We start from the raw sequence: 13,191 nt of genomic DNA on the forward strand, positions 1-13,191 counted from the left end.
GCAGTGGTGTAATCTCGGCTCACTGCAGCCTCCACCTCCCGGTTCAAGGGATTCTCGTGCCTCAGCGTCCCAAGTAGCTGGGACCACAGATGCACAACACCATGCCCAGCTAATTTTTGTATTTTTAGTAGAGACGGGGTTTCCCCACGTTGGCCAGGCTGGTCTCGAACTCCTGACCTCAGGTGATCCGCCTGCCTCGGCCTCCCAAAGTGCGGGGATTACAGGCATGAGCCACCATGCCCAGCCTATTGTTTTTTTTAATTTTGCCTTTAAAATTGTGAATTATATGAAAATACAGAAAATGTATATATACAGTTTAATGACTAAAAATAAACAACAACTACTGATGACAATAAACCTGAAACAAAGTAGAAATACACTAAATTTACTAAAACAGACAAAAAAAGAAAGGTCTGGCATGGTGGCTCACACCTGTAATCCCAGCACTTTGGGAGGCTGAGGCGGGTGGATCACTTGAGGTCAGGAGTTCGAGACCAGCCTGACCAACATGGTGAAAACCCGTCTCTACAAAAAATACAAAAATTAGCCAGGCGTGGTGGTGGGTGCCTGTAATCCCAGCTACTTGGGAGGCTGAGACAGGAGAATCACTTGAACCTGGGAGGTGGAGGTTGCAGTGAGCCGAGATCACGCCACGCCACTGCACTCTAGCCTGGGTGACAGAGTGAGACACCGTCTCAAAAAAAAAAAAAAAAAAAAAGCAAGCAGGCAAGCCCTAGTAACCCTAAAAGTATAAAACAGATTGAAGCAGCGGTTTAAAAATCTTCCCAAAAATAAAACAGCCAGCCCACGTGGTTTTACAGACAAGTTCTAGCAACTCTACAGACTCTGCCAGAGAATTGAAATTACCCAAAAAAACCTTAATATTAACTAGGCAAAGACAGAACAAGATAGGAAGATTGTAGGTCCATTTTGGTCTGGAATACAGAGACAAAAGTCCTAAACAAAAATTTTTCTTTTTTTTAAATACAGGGAATTATAATTAGATTGGCATAGTTAAGGCCAAAACTATAGATATTGCTACCTTATTTATCTTCAACCCTCGCCTTTAAGAGACAAATGAACACAAAACACAGGTGAATCTTGCTTGGTTCTAAGACAGTGAAGGAATTTCCCCAGTATTTAAATATATTCACATAACCAGTTATAGAAATCTAAATATAAAACCAATCTCCAGTAAGTTTTAAGATGGCACTCACCATCTTTGTGAAAAGTTGAACATTACTAACGAAGTCTAATCATATCTTATCTTTAGAAGGGGTGAACAATGATAGCATTTACTGAATTGGAGTTACTATTAAAATTCAAAAACTGAACATATTCATTTAACCACAAACCAGTCTTAGTTTTAAATCAGGACTGCCCAATAAAATATTCTGTCAGTCATTCGTGATCTGAATTCTGGTGTATGAGATCTACTAAAGGATGGTACACATAAAAAAGTCATGAGACATTTCTGTTTTGTAATAAATAAGGCAGTGGCCAATTATTACTCATCAGTAGCTTTTTTGAGAAAAGCTATCAAGTCTGCCCTTTCTTCCTTCTTCTTAATGCCAACAAAGATCATTTTTGTTCCAGGGATGTGCTTCTTGGGGTTCTCCAAATACTCCATCAGCGTATCCTCTCCCCAGGCGATGCCTTTGTTCTTATTGGTGGCTGTGTGAGAGTATCCAGCGGCCTGACCTGTCTTCCGCCCGAAGAGACTGTGGAGATTTGGCCCAGTCTTGTGCTTGCCTCCCTTTTCAATGGTGTGGCACTGGGAGCACTTCATAATAAAAATCTTTTTGCCTTTCTCAACATCACCCATATTTAATTCTCTTTTTAGTCGCTGGCGCAGCAAAGATTCCCGCTCCGAAGCCGGACGTCCCCACTCTCTCACAAAATTTTTTCTAAACCAGATCCAAATGTGTATAAAGGAAAATAGCCAATAATGACCAAGTTCAGCGAATGTCAGTAAAGCAAGGTGATTTAATATTAGAATGTCCATAAATGTCTTTTTTTTTTTTTTTAAACAGAGTCTTTCTCTGTCACCCAGGCTGGAGTGCAGTGGCGCAATCTCCGCTCACTGCAAGCTCTGCCTCCTGCCTCAGCCTCCCTAGTAGCTGGGACTACAGGTACCTGCCATCACGCCTGGCTAATTTTTGTATTTTTAGTAGAGACGGGGTTTCACTGTGTTAGCCAGAATATTCTCGATCTCCTGACCTCGTGATCTGCCCACCTTGGCCTCCCAAAGTGCTGGGATTACAGGCGTGAGCCGCTGCGCCCGGCCCATAAGTGTCTTTTAACACAGGAGCAGGATAAAGGAGAAACACGCTAGTCATCTCATTAAGTGCAGAAAAAGCATTTGATAAAATTCAACACTTATTCATAACAAAAACTCTTAATAAGCTGGGAATAAAAGGGAACTTTCTAGACTTGATAAAATACATACATAATTGTATTAATAGAGAAATGTTAGAAATATTTTCTTTCTTTTTTTTTTTAATTTTTTTTTATTTTGAGATGGAGTCTCTGTTGCCCAGCCTGGAGTGCAGTGCTGTGATCTCGGCTCACTGCAACCCCTGCCTCCCAGGTTCAAGCAATTCTCGTGCCTCAGCCTCCCAAGTAGCTGGGATTACAGCTACCTGCCACCATGGCTGGCTAATTTTTGTATTTTTAGTAGAGACGGGGTTTCACCACGTTGGCTAGGCTGGTCTCAAACTCCTAACCTCAGGTGATCCACCTACCTCGGCCTCCCAAAGTGCTGGGATTACAGGTGTGAGCCTCCGCACCCGGCCTAGAAGCATTTTCTTTTCTTTTCTTTTTTTTTTTTTTTTGAGACGGAGCCTCGCTCTGTCGCCCAGGCTGGAGTGCAGTGGCGCAATGTCGGCTCACTGCAAACTCCGCCTCCCGGGTTCACGCCATTCTCCTGCCTCAGCCTCTCCCAGTAGCTGGGACTACAGGCGCCCGACATCACGCCTGGCTAATTTTTTTTGTATTTTTAGTAGAGACGGGGTTTCACCGTGGTCTCGATCTCCTGACCTCGTGATCCGCCCGCCTCGGCCTCCCAAAGTGCTGGGATTACAAGCGTGAGCCACCGCACCCGGCCGAAGCATTTTCTTAACAATTAGTAACAAAGCATGCCTGTCCACTTGTACCACCTCTTCTGGGCTTTGTTCCGGAGGCTCTAGCCGGGGTAGCATAGCAAGAAAAGAAAAGGAAGGCATAAAGATTAGAACGGTGGAAATACATCTGTCATTATTTCACATGAAGTGATCTTCTGGAAAAAAAAAAAAAAAAAAAAATCCAAAGAGGATATAAGGACAAATTATTAGAAAGAAAAGAGAGTTTAGCAAACTGACTGGACATAATGATGAATATACACAAGCCAAGTGTATGTCTATGCACCACCCATAGTATTTAGAAAATGTACTCTGTAAAAAGACCTCATTTATAATAGCAACAAAAAATTTAAAATACTCAGAAATAAGTAAAGTAAAAGATGTAGGCGGGGCATGGTGGCTCATGGCTGTAATCCCAGTATTTTGGGAGGCTGATGCAGGAGGATCACTTGAGCCCAGGAGTTTGAGGCTGCAGTGAGCTAGGATATGCCACTGCACTCCAGCCTGGACAACAGAGCGAGACCCTATCTCTAAAATAATAATAATCATAAAAAGAAAAAAGAAAGATGTACAGAAAATTCTAAACACATTTTAAAAGACCTAAATAAATGGAGAGATATTCAATGGTGATTGTTAAGATAGTATCAAATCGCCGGGCGCGGTGGCTCACGCTTGTAATCCCAGCACTTTGGGAGGCCGAGGCGGGCGGATCACGAGGTCAGGAGATCGAGACCACAGTGAAACCCCGTCTCTACTAAAAATACAAAAAAATTAGCCGGGCGTGGTGGCGGGCGCCTGTGGTCCCAGCTACTCGGAGAGGCTGAGGCAGGAGAATGGCGTGAACCCGGGAGAATGGCGTGAACCCGGGAGGCGGAGCTTGCAGTGAGCCGAGATCGCGCCACTGCACTCCAGCCTGGGTGACAGAGCGAGACTCCGTCTCAAAAAAAAAAAAAAAAAAAAAAGATAGTATCAAATCTCCCCAAATTGAGTGAACAGATTCAATGCCACTCTAATCAAAATCCCCACAGGATGTTTTGAGAAACTAAAGTTCATTCTAAAATGTATATGGTAGAGCAAAGGTCAAGACTAGCTCAGACAACCCTGAAGATGCATGAGGAGGGCTTGCCTGGCAAATAACAAGGCTTATTATAAAACTATCATAATTAACAAAGCCTGACCTTAGTTCGAGGGTAGACAAAGTATCCAGTGGGACAAAATAGAGAGCCCTAAAGAGACCCCAGAAAAATGGACCTTTAATATATGACAACAGCCTGGGTAACATGTCTCTGCAAATAATAAATAAATAAATAAGCCAGATGTGGCATGCGTCTGTGGTCCCAGCTACTCGGGAGGCTGAGGTGGGATAATCACTTGAGCCTGGGAGATTGAGGTTGCAGTGAGCTGTGCTCGTGCCACTGTACTCTAACCTGGATGACAGAGTGAGAACCTGTCTCCAAAAAAAAAGAGAGAAAAATACATATATAATATGACAAGGTGGCAAGGCAGATTAGCGAGGAAAGAGGGATTATTTAACAAAAGGAGAAGGAAATAGAGGTGATTTATAATGGGGAAAAATGAAATTAGGCCCTCCACATCTTACACAAAAATAATTTCCAGATGGATTAAGGATTTAAATGTCAAAAAGGAAACTTTAAAATTCTTAAAAGAAAATGTAAAAAGTATCTTTCTGACCTTGGATTAGAAAAGGATTTCTTAAACCAGATATAAAAAGCATTAATCCTTAAGAAAAAAATAAGGTAGCCGGGCACAGTGGCCCATGCCTGTTATCTCAGCACTTTGGGAAGTGGAGGTGAGAAGATCGCCTGAGCCCAGGAGTTTGAGACCAGTCTGGACAACATGATGTGACCTCATCTGTACAAAAAATTATAAAATTATTTGGGCGTGGTGGGTGCCTGTAGTCTCAGCTACACGGGCAGCTGAGGTGGGATGATCACTTTAGCCCAGGAGTTCGAGCCATGTTTGTGCCACTGCACTCCAGTCTGGGCAATGAAACCCTGTCAAAAAAAAAAAAGAAAGAAAAGAAAAGATAAGGTGGATTTAATTACACTAGAATTAGAAACTTCTTTTTATGAAAGACTCCTTAAAGAAAGTAAAAAGGCAAGCCACAAATGAGAGAATACACATCGCTGGCAAAGGATTAGTGTCTAGAATACGTAAAAAATTCCTACAAATCAATAAGCAAAAGGAAGAAGAAAATATAAAAACGGGCAAAAGACAACTCCAGGCAAAACAGAAGAGAAAACACATATGGCCCAGAAACCATGGAAGAAAAGAGCAGCCTTGCTGGTAATCAGGGAAATGCAAGATTAGGGTGGGATACTGTTTCGCACCCATCAGTCTGGCAAAAACGAAGGAATCCCCCAAATAGCAAGAGTTGAAGAAGATGTACGCTTGAACCCGGGAGGCGGAGCTTGCAGTGAGCCGAGATCACGCCACTGCACTCCAGCCTGGGCTACAGAGCCAGACTGTCAAAAAAAAATAGATGAGAAAGATGTAGATCAAAAAGGATCTTGTACACACTGTTAGTGGAAGTGTAAATTGATAGGAGCACTTTGGAAAACAGGGCTTATGTAAAGTTGCATGCTGGCTGATCTCACAGTAATTCCCAGGCACACATACAAGAGCAACTTCTCCCCATTGCACTAGGAGACAGCTACACAAATGTTTACAGCAATGCTGTTTATTTATTTTTATTTTTTGAGACGGAGTTTCGCTCTTGTTGCCCAGGCTGGAGTGCAGTGGCACAATCTCAGCTCACTGCAACCTCTGCCTCCCCGGTTCAAGCAATTCTCCTGTCTCAGTCTCCCAAGTAGCTGGGATTACAGGCGCATGCCACTACACCCGTCTAATTTTGTATTTTTAGTAGAGATGGGATTTCACCATGTTGGCCAGGCTGGTCTCAAACTCCTGACCTCAGATGATCTGCCCGTCTCAGCCTCCCAAACTCAACTACAGAACATACAATTTTAGGCATATATGATACAGCTATATTAAAAAAAAAAAAAAAAAGTAGGCCGGGGGTGGTGGCTCACACTGGTAATCTCAGCACTTTGGGAGGCTGAGGGGGAGGGATCGTTTGAGCCCAGGAGTTTGAGACCAGTCTGGGCAATATAGTGAGACCTGTGTCTACAAAAAAAATTGTAAATTATTAGCTGAGTGTGGTGGCATGTGCCTGTAGTCCCAGCCACTTGGGAGGCTGAGGTGGGAGGATCAGAGGGAGGATCACTTGAGCCCAGAAGGCGGAAGGTGCAGTGAGCTGAGATGGCGCCACTATACTCCTCTCTGAGCAACAGAGCCAGACCCTACCCCCTGCTGAAAAAAAACCTAAGCGGGAAGCAACCCAAGCACCCATCGACAAATGAATGGATAAAGAAAATGTGGTGCACCCGCACAACAGATTACTATTGCGCCATAAAAAGGAATGTAGTTCTGATGTACGTTGCAAGATACATCAACCTGAAAACAACATGCTAAGTCACATAAGCCAGTCACAAAAGGACAAATACGGTGATTCCACTTACATAAAGTATCTAGAATGGGCAAATTCATAGAGACAGCAAGTGGCTACAGGTTACCAGGGGCTGGGGGAGCAGGAACTGGGGAGCTATTGCTCAACGGGTGCAAAGTTTCTGTTTGGGGCGATGGCAGTGTTTGGGAAACAGTGGTGACGGCTGAACATTGTGAATGCTCTACTTATACAACACAAGTCAGTTGTACCACTGAGTCGTATTGAAAAATGGTTAAAACGGCAAGTGTTGTGTTATATATATATTCTATCACAATTTTATTTTTTATTTTTTTATTTTTTTGATATATTTTCTCCAGACAGGGTCTCGCTTTGTCACCCAGGCTGGAGTACAGTGGTGTGATCATAGCTCACTGCAGCCTTGACCTTCTGGGCTTCAGTGATCCTCCCATCTCAGCCACCCGAGTAGCTGGGACCACAGTAACGCACCACCATGCCTGGCTGATTTTCTAATTTTTTGTAAAGACGTGGTGTCACTATGTTGCCCCGGCTGCTATCAAAATTTCCAAAAGCAAGAGAATACGCAGGATACTGGTTATCTTGGAGTGGGGAGGTGGAGTTGGGGAGACGGCAGAGCACCTGGGTGTATTTCAGTAGGGCATTGGTACAGGGCCCATTCCTGGGCTGGCCAGTGGACTTACAGACATTCATTAGCTTATTTTTTATTTGTATTTGTATTTGTATTTATTTTATTTTATTTATTTTCTAAGATGGAGTCTTGCTCTGTCACCCAGGCTGCAGTGCAGTGGTGCGATCTCAGCTCACTGCAACCTCTGCCTCCCGGGTTCAAGCAATTCTCCTGCCTCAGCCTCCTGAGTAGCTGGGATTACAGGCGCCTACCACTGCGCCCGGCTAATTTTTTTGAATTTTTAATGGAGACGGAGTTTCACCATGTTGGCCAGGCTGGTCTTGAACTCCTGACCTCGTGATCTGCCCCCCTCAGCCTCCTAAAGTGCTGGGATTACAGACTTGAGCCACTGTGCCCAGACTTATTGATTTACTTTTTTGAGGTGGAGTCTCTACCACGCAGGCTGGAGTGCAATGGCACAATCTCGGCTCACTGCAACCTCCACCTCCCAGGTTCAAGTGATTCTCCTGCCTCAGCCTCCCAAGTAGCTGGGATCACAGGCATGCACCACCACATCTGGATATATATATATATATTTTGTATTTTTGTTAGAGACTGGGCTTCACCATGTTGACCAGGCTGGTCTCGAACTTCTGACCTTAGGTGATCCGCCCACCTCAGCCTCCCAAAGTGTTGGCCACCACACACGGCCTTAGCTTATTTTCTAAACAGAAAATAAAATGAAAGAGGGCCTTGGGTGGACAAGTGTTGATGGATAATGATAATCTGGCTCTGTGAATCTGAAGCAACAACAACGAAAGACAGAAGGAAAATACCACGTTCATATGAGAACATGAGAAGCCCTCCGGGGCCCTGCCCATCTGAAAAAATGGCGTAGTAGGCCAGGTGCAGGTGGCTCACACCTGTAATCCCAGCACTTTGAGAGGTTGAAGTGGGTGGATCACCTGAAGTCAGGAGTTCAAGACCAGTCTGGCCAACATGGTGAAACGCCGTCTCTACTAAAAATACAAAAATTAGCTGGTGTGGTGGTGGGTGTCTGTAATCCCAGCAACTAGGGAGGCTGAGGCAGGAGAATTGCTTGAACCCAGGAGGCGGAGGTTGCAATGAGCCAAGATCGCGCCACTGCACTCCAGCCTGGGGGACAGAGCAAGACTCTGTCTCAAAAGAAAGAAAGAAAGAAAGAAAGAAAAAAAAAGTGTAGCAGAAATAGACCAAAGAGTAAAGGCAATTCAATGGAGAAACGGTAGCCTCCCCAGCAAATGGTGCTGGAACAACTGGACATCCACATGGAAAAATGAACCTAGGCACAGACTGCTGTGGCTTGAAGGTATGTGGCCTTCCAAAATTCATATGCTGAAACCTAATTATCAAGATGATGGTATCGCAGGGCGGGGCCTTTGAGAGGTGATTCGGTCAAGAGGGCTCCACTCTCATGAACAGGATTAGTGCCCTGATAAAAGAGACTTCATGGAGCGGTCTTGCTTTTCTCCCCTTTTCCAACATGTAAGGACATCATGAGAAGACATCATTGATGGGACAGACCTTCACCAGGCATGGAACCAGTTGGCACTGTGATCTTGGGCTTCCCACCCTCCAGAACTGTGAGAAAAATGATCTGAGACAGACCTTCCATCCTTCACAAACATTATCTCAAAACAGATCATGGGCTCAAATGTAAAACACAAAACTATCAAATCCTAGAGGATAACATGGGAACATCTAGGTGACACTGGGTTTGGTGATGACTTCTTTAGATACAAGGCCAACAGCACGACCCATGGAGAGAAAACAAAGCAGCAAACTCAGCTCATGGCCAAGTAAGGAAAGGGCAACCCGGTCACTCTAGGCCAAGGCTCCCAGGAGAAGGGAGCGGGACAGAGTTTCTGGGTTGTGGTCTGGCTTCAGCCTCCCTGACAGTACCTTCTGGAAAAGCCAGTGGGCAAGGTCGTTAGAGACTCCTGGGAAACATGGGTCCCCACTCACACATCTGACAGGGCTGGGCTGGGGACTGGGGATTGCATGCATCCAGTGGAAAAAATACAGTTGGCCTTCATATCCGTGGGTTTCACATCGGAGGATTCAATTGGCCATGGATGGAAAACACTTGAAAAATAGGCCGGGCGCGGTGGCTCACGCTTGTAATCCCAGCACTTTGGGAGGCCGAGGCGGGCGGATCACGAGGTCAGGAGATCGAGACCACGGTGAAACCCCGTCTCTACTAAAAATACAAAAAAAAAAAAAAATAGCCGGGCGTGGTGGCGGGCGCCTGTAGTCCCAGCTACTTGGAGGCTGAGGCAGGAGAATGGCGTGAACCCGGGAGGCGGAGCTTGCAGTGAGCCGAGATTGCGCCACTGCACTCCAGCCTGGGCGACAGAGCGAGACTCCATCTCAAAAAAAAAAAAGAAAAATAAAAAATAGCAATACAACAATAAAGATAATACAAATTAAAAAACAAATCAGGCCGGGCGCAGTGGCTCATGCCTGTAATCCCAGCACTTTGGGAGGCCGAGTCGGGCGGATCACGAGGTCAGGAGATCGAGACCATCCTGGCTAACACGGTGAAACCCTGTCTCTACTAAAAATACAAAAAATTAGCCGGGCGTGGTGACAGGCACCTGTAGTCCCAGCTACTAGGGAGGCTGACGTGGGAGAATGGCGTGAACCTGGGAGGCGGAGCTTGCAGTGAGCCGAGATCGCGCCACTGCACTCCAGTCTGGGTGACAGAGCGAGACTCCGACTCAAAAAAAAAAATCAATACACTATAACTGTTTATGTAACATTGACATTGCATCCGGTAATATGAGTAATCTAGAGAAGATTTAAAGCATTAGGGAAGATGAGCAAAGGTTCTATGCAAATAGTATGTCATTTTAGATCAGGGATTTGGGCGTCCATGGATTTTGGTATCCCCAGTAGGGGGAAGCCTGGAACCCATGCCCCGTGGACACCAAGGGACAACTGTAGTCAGAAGGGTGGGATCCTCTGTGTGTCCTGCTTCTAAGAGCACCATGGCCTTTTTGCAGCTCTCTATGGTGGGTCAGAGTGGAGCCCTTCTGTGGGGTGTCATGGCATCCTCAGTGGGTCCAAGCTCTGGGACGTGGAGGGAGAGCAGGGACCTACCTCATCAGCACAGAGTAAGATAGGACCCATCCAGATAGGAATCTGGGCCAGACTCACCTGGGTACCCATCTTCAGGTTAAAGAATGCTGGAGTGCCCCGGGGAGCATGGTGGTGCCGCCCTCACCCTGTCTCTATCTTGAGCGCAATCACCCGCTCCAGCCTGACTGCTGTGCTGGGATGTCACTGCACTGTCCTCAAGCTGCACTGTCAAGCGCAGTAACTGCCCCAGGATCAGCTGTGTCTCATGTCCTTCCTCCCAGATGCTCTCCCAGGGCTGTATATTTGTTAGGGTTTTCTAATTGCAGGGAGAAGAGTATTCTAACTTTAGCAAGAAAATGGATTTATCTGGCATGATGCTGGGTAGATCACCAAATTGGTGGAACGTCTAATGGAGCGGGCTTTCGGACACACAGGCAAGACCAGTTCTTTTTTTGTTTTGTTGTTTTAGAGACTGAGTCTCACTCTATGGCCCCGGCTGGAGTGCAGTGGTGCAACCACAGCTCCTTATAACATTGAATTCCTGGGGCCAGCCATCCTCCCGCCTCAGCCTCTTGAGTAGCTGGGACTACAGGTGCGTGCCACCACGCCCGGCTAACTGAGACCTGTTTTGAGTCGGATCCAGAGCAAGAAAGGACCCTGCAGGAGGACTGGACTGCAGGGCAAGCTGCTCTGCCACCAGCAGTGAGAGCCCGCCAACCTAACGGTGCTGGAGGGATCTGTCCATGGTAGGCCAGGATGCTATGCGGAACCGTCAGGAAGCCTCAATGGAAGGATCCCAGCAGGGACCACAGAGGCTGTGGCAGGGCCACGCCTTCAGTGGCAGAGCTACTCACCACTGAAAAAAACATAGCTATGGCCATGCTACCGGGACCTAGAAGAGACTTACAGCCTGACCATGGGGCATCCAGAGCCTGTGTGACCCAAGCCACCCATTGTGAACTGAGTATTGAGGTGGAGATGGCACATTGAGGCCCAGGCAGTCCAGACCCCCGGTCACCCGGCTCTTTCACACCGGTATGCCCCCTCAGCTCACACCTATGGCCTCATGGGAGGTGGTGGTGGGATGTCCCCATGACTGACTCAGACCCAGGTCCTCGACTGGTCATCTCATGTCACCACTAGGAAAAACACCTGCTGTCACACTGAGGCCCTATGCAGGGTGGCCCTGAGGGACAGCAGTGAGGGGACATCCTCTCGGGGAGCAAGACACTAGGTTGTCTACTTTGTAGAGGGAGAAATGGCCTGAGATGAAGGTGTCCATGACCCCCGGGCAGTGGAAAATGGCTGGGCTGACTGGTCAGGGAGCCGGGTAGAGGAAGATTGGAAGAAGAGACAGGTTTGGCGAAGAGGTACCTACGGGAGTGCTCAGGGAGCGTGTGGAGCCCCGTGCTCGTGCTCGCGCCCATGGCGCCGGGGAGCATGCAGTGTGGAGGGGGCGCGCCAGAAGCTAGCGAGCAGAGGGGACCATCTGGTGGAGGTCAGCCAGCTTCTCCCCAGGATGCGATGGACCCACGATGCCAGTGGCCATGGTGGGAGGGCTGGAGGCTCTGTATAAGCACAACGGCAAGGGCTTCTTCCTCTTACCACGGCTCACCTAGACACTGCCGCTAGTGAATGTCCCATCCACCACCTGCAGAGACTGATGCTGAGCCCTCAATATGACGCCATTCCTCAAGACTAGCCAGCTATTGGGTGGCAGGTTGCAACCTGCACACCAGCCCTTGTCTCAAGTTCTGCTTTCTGGGAGAAGCCCTGGATAAGAAACTCGCCTCCCTTCTCCACATTCTGGGCAGGCCGGCCATTCCTGATTTGTCCTCTAACGAGGAGTCAGGGAGGAAAGGAAGGGCTCTAATTAAACAGCCCCGTGTGGCTGGGGGTTCCCTCACTTGCCCAAACCTGGAAATGAAGCATGTAGCAATTTCTCCAAGTGATCTCCTGCAGCCGGGGCAGCCCCTGGGGACGCAGACTTTCACCCGCTGCTGCTTTCCAGGCAAAGGCCTTCTCCCTCCAGGCTTGTCCAAGAAGAGGGGGAGGTGGTGGGAGAGAAGAGGAAGAGATGGAAGGGCTGTGAAAGCGGGGGCCGGGTGAGGGCTGGGGCTGAGGAACAGGTAGGCGGCGGACCCAGGCTGGCCAGTGCTGGGTGCAGGTCCGGGTCCCAAGGCCTCCGATGCCACTCTCCCCACGACCCACCCCCTTCCCACGCTTCGCTCATCCTTTTCTCTCTCTTTCTTTTCTTTCCTTTCTCTCCTCCCTTTCTGTCTTTCTTTCTTGTTTTAAACAAAGGTGTCCGTTTCAAAGACAGCAGGGAATGGCTGAGTTGAAGGAGGGATGCAGTCATTTAAGGGGAAGCCCGAGGAAGGAGCAGAGGCGTGAGGGCTGCTGCGTCCAGGACGGGGGAGAGGGGCTGAAATCGCAGACTCTCTCTGGGGGACCCAGGAGACTGCTCCTCCTGGCAGGACCCCTCTCTCCCAGAGCCGCATCGCGCAGACAACGCGCCTGGTACCCGCCCCTCAGGACCGGACGCCGGGTGTCGTGGGGTGCCTAGGACCCCCGCCCGCTTCCGTCGAGCGCCCACCCCCGGCTTCCCGCGCCGGCTCCAGCGCCCCCGCCGCTCCCTCCCGCAGCCGTCCCCGCTCCCCTCCCCGCCCCTCCCGGCGCGCGTGCGCCCCGTGCCCGCGCCCCTCCCCCGCCGCCGTGGGCGCGCTCGCGTGCCCGTCGTCCCGGGCGGGAGCTGTAGACGGCCGGCAGCTGCTGGACGAAGAGCGGGCGCCGGGAGCGCCGAGAGCGCGGCCGGGCGAGGCGGGAGCGCGGGCGCT

General features: G+C 48.5%; 1 protein-coding gene across 1 annotated transcript; it reads right to left on the minus strand.

Moving 5' to 3' along the window:
- Positions 1-1,507: 1,507 nt before the first annotated feature.
- On the minus strand, positions 1,508-1,825 carry LOC116811446 (cytochrome c-like). Its single transcript, XM_032756481.2, has one exon. It carries the CDS (start codon positions 1,823-1,825, stop codon positions 1,508-1,510), a length of 318 nt encoding a protein of 105 aa, XP_032612372.1.
- Between the last annotated feature and the right edge of the window lie 11,366 nt (positions 1,826-13,191).

This window comes from Hylobates moloch, unplaced genomic scaffold (genome assembly GCF_009828535.3).
Source record: "Hylobates moloch isolate HMO894 unplaced genomic scaffold, HMol_V3 SCAFFOLD_7, whole genome shotgun sequence".
NCBI classification, from domain to species: domain Eukaryota; kingdom Metazoa; phylum Chordata; class Mammalia; order Primates; family Hylobatidae; genus Hylobates; species Hylobates moloch.